An 18,277-nucleotide genomic window follows, 5' to 3' on the forward strand; every position below is an offset into this window, starting at 1 on the left:
CAGCCCGTCCCAGGAGCGATCTGCGCCCCCACACCCACTCACCTCTCAGATGCTTCCCGAGTACCTACCTGGCTTTGACTTTTCTGGTGACCCCTTTTCCTCTGCACCCTTTCCTTTCAGGGTTGAGTGAGGGTTTTACAAGGCTCTGATTTTGTATCTTAAATACGTCTTTGTCTTCTTGGAATCCCAGTACAGGCAGCTTTAATTATAATATACTGCTAGGGTGGCAGAGGTGTTAAAAAAAAAAAAAAAAGCAAAACAGGAAGAAGAAAAAACACAGGTGTTTGGAGATGTTTTGGGAGTGTGCTATTTGGTGACATTGTGGTTGGGTTTTTTTTTCACTTGTTTGTTTTGTTTTGTTTGGGTATGTCAGAATACTGCAGGAGACAGTCCATAAGTACAGGAAAGGTATCTAAATGTTTCAGCCCTCTTGTGTTCCTCTTCCCTGCTCATGAGTATGTGCTCTGTACGTGATGGGTACAAAGCCCCAGCCTTCCGTAAGCCAGTGTCCCCAGCTTTTCCCTTTGAGGTGGAGCTGCGGAGAAGCCTTCAGGGAGCCCGGTTCTTCTTAAGGACGTGTCGTGTTGGGAAACTCTGTTCCAGCTTCTCCTTGACAAAGTTTGGGATCAGTAGGAACCTGGGAGACTCAACCAGTCCAGACCTGAGGGACCCCGGGTCACCAGAACCTCACATTTCTCACTTGACCAAGCACCTGAGCCTCCCCGGCTGCACACGGACCCCAGGACGTTGCCCGAGTCTGGGTCTGTGCTTCTGACCCCAGAGTATGGGGGGTCAGGAAAGTTTAGATGTTGAACACTGACTCAGGGGTTTTGATTGTCCTGGAAAAAAAATCCTTATAGGCTTGAAGTCCTCGAATATTATTAAACATAATATACTCAGTGTATTACACACTTACACACACGCGATACTTTTTACCTCCTTAACTGTTGCCCTCTGAGCTAGCCTGTCTTCTGAAGGTGCTGAAACCCATCAGTTCCCACCCTGACTGACCGCCTGCTGAATTCCAACACCGTCTGCCACTTAGAAGGAAGATCTAAGTGACCCAGCAGATGCGAAAAAGCTCCAGTAATTCGTACACTTCTGGGAAAGCCAAGTGTGGCAAAAGAAGAATGCCACGATGAGCAGACTCCCGGGGCAAAGTGTGGCCATTTATTTTGGTAAAGGCACATGGCAGGGACGACCTTGACAGGTATATTTGAAATGAAGCCTCAGAGTCCCCGGGCCAGGTTCATTTTCCGCTCACGTTCAGAGGCGTCTCTTCTCTTCCATGATTTAATCAACGTCTCCCCCCTTATCTAGGTCCCCGTGGGCTGGCAACTCCCGGCGTTGCATAAATCGCTCAGGCTTTTATGGCCGTCAGCCTGCTGCGTTGGCCGGCGTCCATATCGAGATGTCTGTGTTTCTGTCTCCTTCCCCCATGCAGAGACCTCATCAGGAAATTGCTTGTTGTCGACAGAACAAGGCGACTGGGAAACATGAAGGTAAGTGTGTTTGCGTCCGCGTGTCTTGAGCAGGGTGCTCCCAGTGCGTGCCTCGCCTCCACTTCATACACATCAACAAAGGCAGAGCATTTACATGCAATTGTTGGCCACGTTTCCGGTCTGGGATTTTGGGGCATTATAAAAATCAGACTCGGTCTACACCCTATCTCCTCATCCCTCCACAGGAGCCCGTGACTCCATGGTGATCTCGAAGTTACTCATCATTATCTTATTTATTTACTTTTCTATCTTTAAATAGCATCATTGAACTAGAATTCACAGAAAATTCAGCTTATGCATTTAACGTGGACAGTCTAGTCTCTTGTACTATATTTGCAGAATTGTGCAGCCATCACCGCAGTCAGTTTTAAAGACTGTTTTCATCCCGTCCAAATGAAACCATGTGCCCTGGAGCTATCACCTGCCTGTCCTTCTGTCCTTCCTTGCCCTGGGCAACCTCTAGTCTACTTTTTGTTCGTATAGATTATCCTTCTCTGGGCTTTCATAAAGATGCAATCATAGAAAACTTGGCTTCTTGTGTCTGGCTTCTATCATGGAATATCCTGTGTTCACCGTCCGTCCACATCATAGCCTGTGTCAGAGCTCCACTCTTTTTCATGGCTGAGTAATATTCCCCTGTGTGGATGGACCCCATTCTGTTTATCCATCCATCCATCCATCCATCCATGGACGCTTGGGTTGCTTCCACTTTTTGGTGGTGGTGAATAGTGCTGCTGTAAACATGGGTGTGGAGGTTTGTGTGTGAGCTAGTCATTATTTTAGAAATCGTATGCCATGTGTGATTTTTCTCAGACTTTTCATCTGGAGGGAAATATATGTAAGGGACTGACTTGTGTAAGCGGTGTGATGTTCCCTTTGCCTGTTTCAGTTCTGTTTTGACACCGCTGAATTTGAGACAATCCAGGGACCTCTTCTTAGCTGTTTCTAGGCCTGGGTGTCTGTGGAGGAACTTGGACATGGATTAGTGTCTTGGCCCTGTCAGCTGCAATCTTGAGAGACAAAGTAGAATTGTGCATGAGACTTGAACCCCAGAGATCTCTCAGGCCCTCTAGTTTTGGGGGTGTATTCATTTCTTGGGGCAGCTGTAACCAATAACCACAAACTGTAGGCTTCAAACAACAAGAATTCATCCTCCCCCAGTCCTGGAGGCCAGATGTCTGAGGTCAAGGTGTCCCAGGGCCGCGCTCCCTCCAGAGGCTCCGGGGAGGGTCCCTCCTGCCTCTTCCAGCTTCTGGGGGCTCCGGGCGTCCCTGGGCTGGTGGCCGCCTCCCTCCCGTCTCTGCCTCCGTCTCCACGTGGCTTTGCCTCTATGTCTGTGTCCCTCCTCTTCTGTCTCTTCTAAGGACACTTGTCACTGGATTTAGAGTCTACCCTAATGATGTCATCTTAACTTGTTTGCATCTATAGAAACCCTCTTTCCAAACAGACTCACATTCACAGGTCCTGGGGCTCGGGGACTTCCACGGAGCCTCTGGGGCAATGGGGCAGTGATGCACAATTCAATCCGTAACAGGTCACATTTGTCCAAGTCATTCATGGACCTTGGCCCGTGTGTTCAGGTCCTCAAGGAGGGGGCTAAAAGCTAACTTGGACATCACTGGTGAAAGAAACAAATCTGCAAAACAAGAAAGTTGTTCATCCAGTACCGGACTGCTCCTCTCCTCCTGGTGCTACTCATTCGGACTGTTTCTCTTTTTCCTTCCAAACATACCATTGTGTTTAACGCCTTCATCCTCTGTGGACAGTGCCCTGTCCTCCACACCTGGGGAGTTTCTAGCAGCTACTTTCTCTTTCACTTCACTTTCTATTTGTTAAAACTATCTGTCTACCTACCCACCTACCTATTTATATATTTATTGTCTGTCTATCTGTCTGTCAATCCATCCATCTAATCTATCTATCTATCTATCTATGTATCTATCTATCTATCCATCCATCTATATCTACCTACCTACCTACCTATCTATCCATCCATCCATCCTTCCATCCACCCAACCATCCATCCATCTGTCCATTCTGTGTCTTATCTGTCTATCTACCTATCTTTCTATCATACCTGTTTATCCATCCATCGTGTCTGTTATCTGTCTAGCTAGCTAGCTTGATTTCATTTATCATTATACGTGTCTGTCATCTTTTACCATCTATCTAGCATCTTTTCCTCTATCACTTATCAATCATGTCTGTGTATCTATCCATGTGTTATCTACCTGTCTGTCCGCTATCTACCAGCTTATGCATCTGTCATCTGTTTTTCATTTATCAGTCATCTCTGTTACCTTTCATCATCTATCACCTATACCTCTTTTATCATCTTCCATCATCTGTCTATCCATTATCTATCTATCTATCATCTGCCGTCATCTGTGTCTAGACGTCATAATACCGTAGCATCCATTCCAGGTTTGAACTTCTAGAGAGTAAAGTTTCAGTCTTATTTGCCTAGTCTTAGCATCGCTCAAGGGAACACTCCACAGATACGCACTGTTTGACTTACATAGGGATGGAGAGAAATAGGGAAAGGAAGAGAGCTGTCAAAGTGACAGGGTTGGAAAAAAGCAGAAAACACTCACATCCCTGTTTCTTTCCTTTTGTAACTGAGGATTTTCTTTTTTGAGAATAAGTCACTTAAGACTTTAAAAAATAAGAACTGATACAAGTTTTAAAAACAAGCTTAAATTCAGATGCATTGGCTCCTGTGTCACAATAGTTCACATATTTCTATCTTACAACTTCACACCTTTAATTGATTAAAAAGTGGCTACAAATATGATTTTTAAAAAAGGAGAAGGAGGCAGTTGAAGGCTTGCAAGGCACTTGGGAGGGATTTTCAGAGGTCGTGGTGCTGCTGGTGTCTGCCAGCTGGCCTTTGGTGCCGAAGCTGAGGCCCAGGCAGACAGACCTTAACGCACATTGTTATCTGGGAGATGATGCTGGGTGGCTGTCAAGCTCTCCGTGGCTGCAGTCCCGGTCACGTGACTTACTGGCTGAGCACGTAAGCACTTGCTTGGTACAGCAAATTGTAATCTTTAGTGAACCTCGGCTTCTGTGTTTTTTTAAGTGAGCATACTTTTATCTGAAGAAAACAGCTGACAGACTCAGACCTCACCGTGTGTCAGTCTAATTTTATGACCAGAGACTGAAGCACAATTACATTTTGGTCTTTGTGGCCCCGAGTAGTGTACACACACGAGCATCATGGCTAGATTTGTTTCCACTGTGAAGGAAAGCAAATGGAAAACAACTGCATTCATGTTTTCCCCTAGTAGCTCACACTCTAGGTACGAGGACTCGGAACATAGCAACCTCTTGTTGGTTTGTTCCATTATTTGTTTTCCTTATACTAAATTGTGTAGAGATTCCTTGGAATATTTTCTTCCCTGTCAACGTCCTGTACACTGACGACACACGTTTCTTTCAAAGAACGGAGCAGAGGACGTGAAGCGACATCGGTGGTTCCGGACCGTGGACTGGGAGGCTGTCCCACAGAGAAAACTGAAGGTACAACCTCCGTCAACAGGCAGCTCCTAGCTGGGTAGCTCTCCTGAGCCAAACACAGGCTCTGACGCTGTGACTGACTGACTTCTGACTGATATGTAATCAATTTGTTCAGTGCAACCATTCATCTCAAATTGTTCATAAGCCAAGTTCCCCGTTCAGGGGCCATCTTAGCTGAACAGTCACCTCATGGCGATTAAGACCCTGGCTTTTGCAGTTCGATTTTTTTTTTTTTTTTTGAGACCTGGCTCCATCCTTCGCTAGTTCTGTGACCATGTCTTATGATCTGTCTCACCCCTTTCCTTTCTAATGGGGAACAGTGGCTGGAATAACACAGATGATGTGTGTGTCCAGCTTTTAGGCATATGGCGCAATGATGGTGGTAGACGAAGAATATTCTGAGGCTCACCTTTCTTTGAGCTGAATATGTTTCTGGCAGGTGTCCTCAGTGGTAATGGTCTCACGTTTTCACTTTAAAGTCAATGATGAGACATAAATAATGCCTATGCCTGGGCCCCAGACAAGACTCTAGAGACAGAGCCTAGATCAGCCAACATGTGATAACCTAACATCCCGTTCCTCTCCAAACACGGCTTTGTGTCTTGCTGACCCCGCAGCCCCCCATCGTGCCCAAAGTGTGCAGTGAGGGCGATACCTCCAACTTCGAAGCCTATCCTGAGAACGACTGGAACACGGCCCCTCCGGTGTCGTCGAAAGACTTGGAAGTCTTCAAGAATTTCTGAGGGCAAGAATCCCCGTCTGGAAGGTGCAGGTTTACTCTTAGTAATTAAAAATGTTAAAAAAAAAAAAATCTACCCACAAACAGGTGGAGCATCGAAAAACAAAATCTGAACCAGAATGCCTAAGTCAATAAAAGTTTTTATAAAAACAAACAAGAAAAAGTCAGCAGGGTTGACATGACCTCCCGTGAAGGAGATACCGCGCTGACTGGGCAGAGCACCTCTACCCCGTGTGGAGCGGAGCAAGGCAGGGTCCTTCCCAGGGGCAGCGTGGGGAACACTCCGGCGCGTGTGGGCGGCGGGGCGGGGGCATCAGCGCCACCGTCGGCATCTCATTCCCCGGACCCACCCACCTGCCGGGACAGAGTCTGTACTGCTGAGTAAGACCCCTGGGAGGTGGGTGTGCGCCTAAATATTGGGAAGCACAGCTCCGCGGTTCCTGTTTGGGAATCCCTGAGTTCTAGACCAGAAGGCTTGCTGGGTATTTGGCTGTTAAGAAGGCATCATGGGAGAACACCTCATAGGGGATTTGCTAAGCTGAATTTGAGATTTAAAGGATGTGATTTTTTTCAGTCTCTTAATTTCCGTGAAGCTTTGAAGGTCTTCGACTTTATGACTTTGAAGGTCTAGTTTGTTTGTTTGTTTTATTTACCTTGTATTTTTCGCCCCCATATCTAAGGGCTTGTTTTTGTCTTTTAAATTCAAAATTTTTTATTTTTTATTAAAGTAGAGTTGATTAACAATATTATGTTAGTTTCAGGTGTACAGCCAGGAGATTCAGTTATACATACAATTTTCTAGATTTTTTTTCCATTATAGGTTATAGGATATTGAATACAGTTCCCTGTAATATATAGTAGGTGCTTGTTGTTTATCTGTTTTGTATATTATAGCTTTTAATCTGCTAATCCCAGACTCCTAATGTATCCCTCCCTTCCCTGTTTCCCCTTTGGTAACCGTACGTTTGTTTTCTATGTCTGTGAGTCTGTTTTGTAAGCAAGTTCACGCCTCATTTTTGTAGACTCACAGTGAAATTATTTTTCACGTACTTTGGCCCATGGCGGGGGACACTATTTGATGACATTCTTGATGAACCTCTGGAAGTCAGGGGATCATTTCATGATCACATTGCTTTCTGTTTATTCAGCCAGTCTGGATTTTGCCCTTCTAAAAGCCAGGCACGTTAATATTTGAATCTATCTCAGGGATTTAACGGGGAGTAACTTGCACATGAATCAGGACAAAGATCTGGTTGTTTTCCGGTAAGGGTGGTTCGGTGTGATGATTCTGTGCACAAAGGTAATTTCTTCATGAAGCAGAATTCTGAGCCCATAGGTGAGACCCACGGTCGGCTTAATTACAGGATTCCGCAGTGGCGAGGTAACCGTGTGATTAGGTGTTCGGTTTTGTATGCGTTATCACTTTTTGGCACGGGGCGGAGGTGACTGGGACAGCTGTCAGGGGAACACTCGCCTCACTGCGCCTTGATGTTTATTCCATCATATAATATTTTCTCCGACTGTGAGGTCGTCCGGCGAAGCACGTTGAACCCAGGCTCCGGTTTACTCCGTTCTCGGCGTGGGTGAGGGTGGGGTAGTTGTGGAGGAGAACGTCACAGAACACTGAAAACCCACCTTGGAAATCCTGATCGATTTCTCTCATGAGACATGTTCTGTCCTTAGAGTTCAGGCTGGTGGATCTTTGCTGTAAGAATTCCAAAGGAAAGCTTAGTTTCTTTTGTATGATTATTACTGTTCTTGTTAGAATTACAGACGTTCCCCAGGTATTTAAAAACGAACCAGATCTTTCATCTTGTTTCATGCCAGAAACGGGACAATTGGAGCCTGCCTGGGACAGGTGGCTGAGCCCGTGCAGAGCTGAAGAAAGGTCTTCACGGGACCAGGACATTCCCACGTTTCTGGACGTGTGGATGTGGACCAAGACGCTGCAGCCCTGTTGGCCTCCGTGCATCTGTCATCGTTTAAGCAACTGGAAATCCACTGCACAGTAGGACGTTTAGAACAATTGTTTGCTGGTTGATTTTATCTTCTGTTTCAGCTTTTGTGTTCCTACTGTGATAGCTTGGTTTTTTTTTTTTTTTTTTTTCCTCATAGACTTGACGTTACACGTTTGAGCTGAACTTGTTGAGATACAACCACAAATTGCGTGTGGGTGCGTGCGTGTGTGTGTCTGAAAAAGACAGTGTGATTGGAGCACAGTTTGTCCAGTGTTTCTGCTTTCTAGAGGTTATGGTTTTTATGTTTCAGTATTTTTTTTCAAGAATCTATTCTCTTGGGGACAAAAGTCTAAACAGTATGATGTGTGCAGTTCTGAATCATCTTATACGCATTTTATGGTTCTACGTGAAGAAAATATTATATGTCGGTCTGTATCCAACACCTTTAGTGCTTCGTGTCTGGAAACCTCGGGTCTTGAAACCAGAAAGAAAGGGAAGGGGATGGGGGTTTCAATTTTAGTACAAGACTCGCCATTGACCATGAACGTTATTCAAGGAGTTTTTCTGTATCACATTGAAAAAATGTCATGCTCCGCAGAGGGACGGCTGCCTATGAAAAATGCCAGCTGAAGTCCCTCGCCTAGAACCCATTTCCTAAAGCATGACAAGTAGCTTTCCGATTGGCTCAATGAGCTTTCCCGCAAAGGTTCTCTTTTCCCTTCGGTTTTGGGAAAAGTGAGAAACGGAACAAAAAGCGATGGAAACATCTGAACCCCTGCTCAGTTTTCGGTTCTCCTTGGAACCGTTCAGCGTGAGTCCGTGTAACCACACGCTCTGGTTTCGTAGACCTGGTGGGCTTGTGCAGAGTGACCACTGACTGAGATGTCTTTGTCTTTGGACCTGGTTCTGACGACGCTCCGGAGGTTTACTCCGCCGTGTCCTTCCCTGAGGAGTGACCCCACGGCGGCCGGCTGTTGAGTAGGCGTCTTCTCCAAGACAGGCCATGAGTAGAGGTCCTTGGGGCTCGTGTGGTCTCCAGTTCATTTCCTCCTCTACTCTTCTGCTCCTGCTTCCTGGTTCTAAACTTTGCTGTGAAAATCTGCGGGTTCTGCGTGTTCTGGGTTGGCTCCGAGTGGCTGAGACCTGTTGTGCATCCGGCCATCGGACCCAACCGTCACCTCCCCGTGGGGTCTGGGCATTCGAGGAGTGGCTTCCAGAGCCGTCAGGGCGCGCAGGGCTTCGCCCAGCAACTTCTTTCCTATTCCTCTTCTCTCTTGCTCGGCCAAGGAAGGTCCAGCTCCTCCAGCAACCGGGATGGGGGCAGCGTCTGCCGTGGAGGTGTGCTGGTAAAAATGGTCTGGGGGACCCCGCAGCTGGCAGCCCGCTCCCAGGCCCGCGCCGCTCGGGTGCACTTGGCTCAGCGGCCGCTGATTCGCCGGGCCGGGCCAGGAGGGTGCTTCATCCCGCCGTCTTTGCCACGTCTCTTTCCTGCAGCCACGTCTCGGGGTGTGCGGAGCTGCCTTTTGGGAAAACCATACATTTTTTTTTTCTTAAGCAGCAAAAATGTCAAAGGAGGTGCAGCCCCCTATCAGATTTGGCCAGATTCCATTACAAATCAGAAGGGAAGGCCTGCCTGGAGGGTGATGGGAAGACAAGTTACACCCATAAAAGCTTTAAATTGAGGGCACTAACCCCCCCCTTCTCATTAATGAGCAATTCTTCAAATACAAATCAACTCTGTAGGTGAGAGTGAGTCCGCGATTTAGTAAAACAAACTCTTTACAATGAATAACTCAATAAAAAGTTATTTCCAGAGGGCGCGGCTGGATGAACGTCACCGTGGAACTGTGTTTTTTCAGCCTGTGCTTCTGAGTCGCCGTGCTGTTTGCATTAAGCGGAGGCCCAGCACGGACTGAAAACCTCGGCACGCCATTCCTGGGCTGTTTCCGTCCTTGGATGTTAGGACGTTAAATCAGCAAAGTGAACTCGGACTGAGACACCAGGTGCACGAGGGAAAAAGCCCCAGGCTCGTGTCCTCTGCCTCTAAAAGTAAATCAGAATGATTATTTTGGAGAGCCTTGGGCTTAAAAAAATAGAAAATAAATGAAACACCTTCCTTGAACACAATACCAAATTGTACAGGACACCCGTTGCCCCCCAGACCTCTTTTTGGGTTTCATTCTTCCTGTCCGGGGCTTCCTATGTGCTTACATGAAGCTAGTGGCAAGAATGCACCACAGTGCATTGCCTTAGTTTCAGACAGATACGCTGGAGAAGCAAACTGCGAATGCATCAATGTCTTTGTTCTCGGAAAACACAGGAATCAGCCATCAGGCATGCAAAACAAACTGAAATTCAAAAGGATTTCCAAGAACGCCAGACGGCGTTCAGGTCCCCTTCAGGACACTCAGGTGCATTTCAGCATCCAAAGTGTGACCTGCCCGTGCGTGGCTGGGGTGATGGGGCCGTAAATTAAACGGTGTGATATAATGCAAAAAATTGGTGTGACCAAAACGTGTCTTAAACTCGTACATCACTCACGACGTACAACTGGAGAATAATTTTTACTTGGTGGAAATTCTGAAATTTTCATGTACGGGATTGAAAATGATCAGCCTGCAGAGTTTTGAAGAAGATTCGTGGAACTCAGCACAACCTTCAGAGCTGTCAAGTGATAGATTTATTTTGTCCTATGCAATTTGACACGTTGGCAATGGTTTCTTAAGTGAGGACGCTATTTAAAATGTCTGTAGGAAACGTGTACATTGCAAGAGGTGGACGGAGTGTCGCCAGCCTGCCTTGTTAGGCACCTGTAAAGCCAAGAAGGATGTAAAACCGCAGCTCGTCCTACAAGCGTATCGTCCGCGGTCATTGGCCGACGTCCAGTTCCTTCCCCGCCAGTGTCAGAACCCTTCTTATCAACAATGTGTCGTCTGCCGGCAATGGGAAAAGTGTGAAGTCTGCTGTCGGTGACACACAACATGCAAAAGAAGCCCCACCAGCCACATTGGGGTGTCCGTGCCCCCATCGCCACGATGCTTGAAAACGCCACGCTCCATTCCTGGTCCTGGGGCGGCCGCAGCATCACACGTTTGTACGTGTCTCACACGGTGTCCTGTCTCAGTCTCTGCGTCAGGCCTCACCTGCTCCCGATGGCAGAGTCCCCGGCAGCGCTCGGGTCGAGCGACATGACTTTCATTTGCCACTTCTACGTGCCGTTGACCCGCTTTACCTCTCGATTTGGAACCACTGTAACCAGGATCCACGGCTCCATGCTGTCCGCTGACCACGCTGAGGGACCACTTTGTCGGCAGCCAGGACCACTCCCAAATCCTCGCCCTGCCCTACGAGTGCAAGGAAGATTGTCTGTTTTTTTCCCCTCATCTCTGTGATTTTGCATCAGAAAATGGACACCATCCCAGAAGCCCTCAATCGCCCAGTTGAGATTTGAAATGAGACGCCTGTGTTGTCCTTTTCCCAGTGGTCCGTCTACCCAGCGAGTATTTCAGACCCGTTGGCCGCATCCTACGTGCTGCACCATGTGTCCCTGTTTCTGACTTAGCTAATTCAACTTGAGTGGATGTAACCAAAAACAGAAAAAAGCACAGGCATAGTTGTCTTAATAATGTGTTTGAGTCGGGTGTGTGTGTGTGTGTGTGTGTGTGTGTGTGTCTTGGTGGAGGTGGAGCGTGGAGGGATGTTTCCCCCAAGGACGACGTTTTGGTGTCAGGTTGGTTTTTGCAGACCCAGGGAGCAGCCCTTCGTGACAAAAGGGAAATACCCCGTAACGGTTTCATCTCAGCTGTGTTTCAAAACGTTCCGTTGATCTGCTGTTTGATCCGGTGGCCACCTCTGTGATTTAAGTAAAAGTCATTCAGGCTGTGTTTTCACACCTGGGATTTGAAGCCTTTCGACTTCCAGGCTGTCTTGCTTCGGTCCCTCAGATTGGTTCCCAGCTCTGCAAGGCGGTCGTGGCTTCCTTCTTTCCGGTGAGAATGGACCCCCTTGAGCAGGTGCGGCACGTCCCCGGCGTGTCCCCCACCCGCATCCCTGCCGGGTCATCCCAGCTTCTCGTGTGCATAAAACAAACAAAACAAAACAAAAAACAACAAGAACAAAAAGCCTGTTTCTAACCCTGTCAATTCCTTGCACAATGAAAATCACTGTGATTTGTATATATAAAATTTGACTGCTGTCTAATTTATGGAATGATACTATGGATTCCAAATTTGTTTAATAAACTTTGTATCTTTGAAGATAAAGTCAGTCTCTGGTCTGCTTCTTCTGTCATGGGAAAACCTGTAGCTTTTCTGCTCTCATGGTATCTGGGTGTTAGCACTCTTACCTTTTCTTTTGAATTTCGTATATTTATTGAGATGCAATATTCAAAAAATTGTATTTGTCTCAGGTTTGCAACATAATGATTCTACATACGTGTATATATCAAAAAACACCCCACGTCTTTTTAACATCCATCACCTTAACGTAGTTACAAAGTTTTTTTCTTGTGCTGAGAATTTTTAAATTCTGTTCTCTTAAAACAACTTTGAAATATAAGATTTAGTGTTACCGTCTCTTCTTCAACTGAGGGACAGATGGTAAATGTTTTTGGCATTGCGGGACACACGGCGTGCGTGAGCAGCCCTGGACAGTATGTAAATGAAGGGGTGTGGCTTGTGTTGAAATAAAGTTTTATTTATAAAAAGAGCCTGGGGGGCCAGATTTGGCCCTCAGGCTGCGGTTTGCCAACCTCTCATCTCATGCCTGAGGGTGACTTTGCAAATCGCCTTTGCACCTGGTTAAAAATTTGCTGTCATCACGGTCATCAGTCAATAAAATAGTGGGTTTTATTTTTTATTTTTATAAACTATAGTCAGTTTACAATGCTGTGTCAGTTTCTGGTGTAGAGCACCATGTAGTTTTTTCAATCGTAAGATATTTGGCATACAGCATTCTGAGAAGGTGTCCCCTGTGTTGGTTTGATACATTTATGTATTACAGCATAATCATACTTGTAGTACACAGCCATCATTTTTTTTTTTATGGTGAGGAGAATTCAGAACTAGTCTCTTAGCAAGTGTGATATTTATAATACAGTATATTGTGTATAACCACTGTGTTGCACATTGGATCTCCAGGACTTACTCATCTATGGCTTGTAACTTTGTGCCCTTCGACCAGCATCTCTCCTATTCACCCCTCCCCTCCTGGCCCCCGGTAACCTACATTTTATACTGTTTCTATGTGTTTGGTGTTTTTACATTCCACATATAAGTGAGATCATGCAGTATTAGTTGTGTTTGTCTGTCTGTCTTATTTCACATAGCACAACGCCCTCAATGTCCATCTATGTTGTTGGAAATGGCAGGGTGTCCTTTTTTCATGGCTGAGTAATATTCCACTGTATGTATGTAACGAGCCATACCTTCTTTATCCAGGCATCCATAGATGGACACTTAGATTGTTTCCATATCTTCGCTACCGTGAATAATACTGGGGGTCAGATACCTCTTTGAGATGCAGATCAAAGCCACAGTGAGGCATCACCTCACCCCTGGCAGAGTGTCTATTATCAAAAAAGACAACAACTAAAAAGTGGGGGTGCAGATGTAGAGAAAAGGGAACCCTCCTGCACTGTGGGTGGGAATGTAAATTGGTGCAGCCCCTGTGCAGAACAGTTTGGAGGTCCCTCAAAAACTGAAAAAGAATTAATTTACGATTCTCAATCCCACTGCTTGGTGAATACTAACATGAAAAATATCGCAAACTAAGATACCTGCCCCCCTTTGAAGGTAACGAAACCGAAGCCAAGGGAAGCTAAGGTATTCCCACGAGATCTCACAGTTAATATGTCATGGAGCTGAGATTTAAACTCATTGGAAGGCCTGCTCACCCCAGTCACCCTGTGACATTTCAATCGTGAAAATATTCGGAGGCTCACTGAAGAGACAAATTCTGGATTCTCTATATTCTGATGAAAACATTGGATACTGGGTCAACCGTCCGGTGCTCAAGACCTCCAAGGAGTATATTGATAAGAGCATTGAGGATTTGACATTTTGTTTCCTCTTAAGGCAGAAAACCATAACCTGTTGAACCCCTTTGAGAGTCAAATTTATTTTCACAGGCAAGGGACCTTCCAGAAATACAAACAAGAGGCCGTTTTATAAACCTGTGCAGCTTCAAGTTTTAAAAAGCTAAACTTGAACAAAAAGAAAAATTGTGACCTACCCACATGCAACCCACCCTTCATAGAATGGTAAGCACAAAGTATAGCGTTAATTATGGCACCACCGGTAGGGCGGGCGGTGAGGACGTATTGATCTCACATCACAGAGGCTTTGTACCTGTCGAACAGTGAGTGACCCCCTCCTCCCCTCCTCCCTCCCTCCCCCGCACACCCCTGGCACCCACCGTGGGGGCTGCATCTCAAGATTTCATCCTGAAACATTTCCCGTTCTCAAGGACATCTTGGAGAGGAGACTCCGGCTTCAGTATCTGGTTATAAAGGTCTGGCTTGGAGCCCACTGCAAAGTCAGCTTTTACAGTCCCCTCGGGGACAGTGTCTCGGAAAGCCGCTGGCCGGACTGTGATTCTCCATCATGAGTCAGAATTTGTGTGCAGACAGACTGCTTAAAACCAGTGCCTTAGAAAACGGGAGGTGGGGGAAAAAAAAAACCCACACAAGGCAACGTGTTTCAAGTGATGTCATTCCAGAAAGTGGGAAGGAACAAAGGTTCCTTTGGCCCAGCAAGATCGAAATTTTTTTTCATTATCCTCATTTTCGTCAAACTGGGGAAGCGTGACCCACGTCCCTGGAAGGCAAGCGGGGCAACAATTGTCCTGGTGCAGAGGACATCCTCATGCCCGAGAACTCTCCGTTTCGTGATGGACGGATATTCAGATCCTTGTCTCTTCCCTGGGATCTGTTGGCTTTCCCTCCTAACCCTCCGGGAAGAAGCCCCTGCTGATGTGTCGGGGGGAAATTTATGCCACGTTCAGAATGTAGTCTTGCAAAGAAGTGGGGCCTTACCACAGGTCCTCGACATTATGTTTTCCAAACTTTTCCTGTGGCCGTGGAAACCTAGTTGGCAAAATTAAGCAAACCATCCAGAATTCTCTCCCTGTCTCTGCCTCACCCACACCCACACACATGTGCACACATACGCACACACATACAGACACACACACGCCTGAAACTCAAGTTGTCCAAGACAGTTGTAACATTTACAAAATGAATGGTGGGAGGATGGCATTCCTTCATAGGACTTTATTCATGGAGGAGCCCTGTTTTATTTCAAATTACCTTTTTTATGCTAGGAGGGACCCACAAAATTGCAACCGTGTCTCACTCTTGGGTCTGCCTCAGGGTTTTAAGAAACACTTTTTTTTAATCCTTCCCCACCCTTTCCTCTTTGGTGACTGTAAGTTTGTTTTCTGTCTGTGAGTCTGTTTCTGTTCGATAAATAAGTTCATTTGTGTCCTTTTTTTAGATTACACGTATAAGTGATAACATATGGTATTTTTCTCTCTCCTTCTGACTTACTTCGCTTAGAATGATGATCTCCAGCTCCATCCACGTTGCTGCTAATGGCATTATGTTGTCATTTTTAATGGCTGAATAGTATTCCATTGCATAAATTATACCACAACTTCTTTATCCAGTCATCTGTTGATGGACATTTAGGCTGTTTCCATGTCTTGGCTACTGTAAATGGTGCTGCTGTGAACACTGGGGTGCAGGTGTCTTTTTAAATTAAGAGTTTCCTCTGGATATATACACAGGAGTGGGGTTGTTGGTTCATATGGTAAGTCTATTTTTATTTTTTTAAGGAACCTCCATACTGTTTTCCACAGTGGCTGTACCAGACTGCATTCCTACCAGCAGTGCAGGAGGGTTCTCTTTTCTCCACAGCCTCTCCAGCGTTTGTCATTTGTGGCCTTTTGAAAGATGGCCATTCTGACTGGTGTGAGGACAGAACTGCCTTAATTTGCATTTCTCTGATAATTAGTGATACTGAGCATCTTTTCATGTGCCTGTTGGCCATCTGTACGTCTTCTTTGGAGAAATGTCTGTTTAGGTCCTCTGCCCAGTTTTTGACCATGTAGTGTTTCTTGATGAATTCTCTCTTTGCCTTGAGACAGCCTCTCACCTTCCACACCTCCCTGTCCAGAATCGTACCAGGCTGTCTCAAGTTGGGTTGACAGGTCTTCGTCTTAGATGGGAAACTTTATATGAGACGATACCAAATTCTTTTCATCTGCGTGGCCCCTGCCTGGTGCAGTGAACACCTCGTGCGTTAGGGAAATGTCACATGAATTCAAGTTGACTGTTCGTTTGGTCTTAGCAGAGTTAGTGTCAATACTTACTTTTATAGCCAGTCATCATCAGAGTTGGGGAGGGTGGTACATACAGACATGTGTTAGGCATTATAATCATGCGTGCTTAAGGAAATAATTGAAAAGGAGATAAATTACAATCCTTCAAAATATGCGTAGGCCTCCTCTTAAATCAGAATAATTGGAAAATTACTATTATTTAAAAATTCAGCTGAAATAATTGCAGGTTCCAAGCAAGGGTATAAGTTTTGCAGCATTCTGCTCCGTAACCAGGTAATTACAGATTATCAGTAACGACTCCATTCTGACTTTGGCCCGTGAAATGGAGAATAATTATTATTATTATAAGTTTTTATGGTTTCTTTTTTTTTTAATGGGGCTATCAGCTCTGAAGTCTGCTCATTGTTTCATAAATTGCTTCTTGCCAGATCGTTTTAGGATCTATTTTGGGGTTATAATGTGGTGGCTGTGGCCTCTTCTGATGAACTCATATGTTTTAATTTACTTCAGAAAGTTGTGGGACTCCAAGGCAATGGGTATTTCTGAAATTCATTTTCATTCCGTTCCAAGTCTTCACTCATGTGTTGAAAAGATGTGTTTTTACTTTCATACTGCTTGGGCCACCCAACCCAGATTTGAGTTTCAACATCAACACTGGTCTGCGCTCGGATGTTTTCTGAATTCCCTGCTTCATGCAGATAAGGACAACACACTGTTTAGGTGTTTAAAAAAAAAAAACACCAAAACGTGCAACATCACTTTGACAGTTATTTTCTGAGTTACCTGGAGAACTTGACTGAAATGTAGGACTCTCAGCATTTAATTGGGCCACAATCTCTCTCATTAGGGAACTGGTCGTTAAGCCTTTTTTTTTTTTTTTAACATTATGCTCTATTTATAGTTATTATAAAATCCTGGCTCTGTTCCCTGTGCTGTACAATGTATCCTGGTAGCTTATTTATTTTATACATAATAGTTTATACCTCTTAATCCTCTGCCCCTGTGGTGCCCCCTGCCACCTTCCCTCTCCTCACTGGTTTGTTCTCTAGATCTGAGTCTGCTTTTTTTTTTTTTTATTACATTCACTTGTTTGTTTTATTTTTTAGATTCCATGTATAAGTGATATCATATGGTGTTTGTCTTTCTCTGTCTTACTTCTCTTAGAATAATGCGTGCCCAGTACATCCATGTTGCTGCAAATGGCATTATTTCATTCTTTTTCATGGCTGAGTAGTATTCCATTGTATAAATATACCACGTCGTCATTGTCTTTTTTTTTTAAAAAAGCCCTCAAATCTTTAATTTTTTTTGAGTTATAGTCAGTTTACAATATGTCAATTTCTGGTGTACAGCACAATTTTTCAGTCATACATGAATACACAAATATTTGTTTTCATATTCTTTTTCTCTGAGCTACTACAAGTCTTGAATATATTTCCCTGTGCTATACAGTATACACTTGTTTGTCTATTCTATATATACCTGTCAGTATCTATAAATCTTGAACCCCCAGTCTGTCCCTTCCCACCTCTCTCCCCGCTGACAACCACAAGTTTGTGTTCTATGTCTGTGAGTCTGTTTCTGCTTTATGTTTAAGTTCGTTTGTCTTCTTTTTTTGTTTGTTTTAGATTCCACATATGAGCGATCTCATACGGCATTTTTCTTTCTCTTTCTGGCTTACTTCACTTAGAATAATGATCTCCAGGTCCATCCATGTTGCTGCAAATGGCATTATGTTGTCATTTTTATGGCCGAATAGTATTCCATTGTATAAATATAACACAGCTTCTTTTTTTGTTTGTTTGTTTGTTTCGGCTGTGTCTTTTTATAAAAAGTGAGATTACATCGTGCAAATTACAAATATCCTTTCTCGCTCAGTAATGCATCACTGATATACTTCCATGCCAATTGCTGTACATGTAACTTATTTTCAGTAGACCCTAAATATGAATGCACTTCAGAATTTTCCCACCTATTGTTTTATTCTATTCTATTATTTTTTTAACATTTTTTTATTGAGTAATAACAGTTTACAATGTTGTGTCAAATTCTAGTGTAGAGCACAATTTTTCAGTTATACATGAACATACATATATTCATTGTGACTTTTTTTTTGCTATGAGTTACCACAGGATCTTGTATATATTTCCCTGTGCTGTACAGTATAGTCTTGTTTATCTAATCTACATTTTAAAATCCCAGTCTGTCCCTTCCCACCC

At 44.8% G+C, this 18,277-nt stretch overlaps 1 protein-coding gene across 1 annotated transcript in view; it reads left to right on the top strand.

The window, feature by feature from the left end:
- The window catches only part of LOC116151032 (protein kinase cAMP-dependent X-linked catalytic subunit), a 59,310-nt gene extending 47,330 nt beyond the window's left edge, over positions 1-11,980 (top strand). The window contains exons 6-9 of the mRNA XM_064482630.1: positions 1,445-1,502; positions 4,947-5,024; positions 5,639-5,787; positions 7,588-11,980. Coding sequence (XP_064338700.1) covers positions 1,445-1,502; positions 4,947-5,024; positions 5,639-5,764 — 262 coding nt within the window. The 3' untranslated portion in view covers positions 5,765-5,787; positions 7,588-11,980. The remainder of the gene's footprint in view (positions 1-1,444; positions 1,503-4,946; positions 5,025-5,638; positions 5,788-7,587) is intronic.
- Positions 11,981-18,277: the final 6,297 nt, after the last annotated feature.

The sequence above is a fragment of the Camelus dromedarius genome, chromosome X (assembly GCF_036321535.1).
Source record: "Camelus dromedarius isolate mCamDro1 chromosome X, mCamDro1.pat, whole genome shotgun sequence".
NCBI classification, from domain to species: Eukaryota; Metazoa; Chordata; class Mammalia; order Artiodactyla; family Camelidae; genus Camelus; species Camelus dromedarius.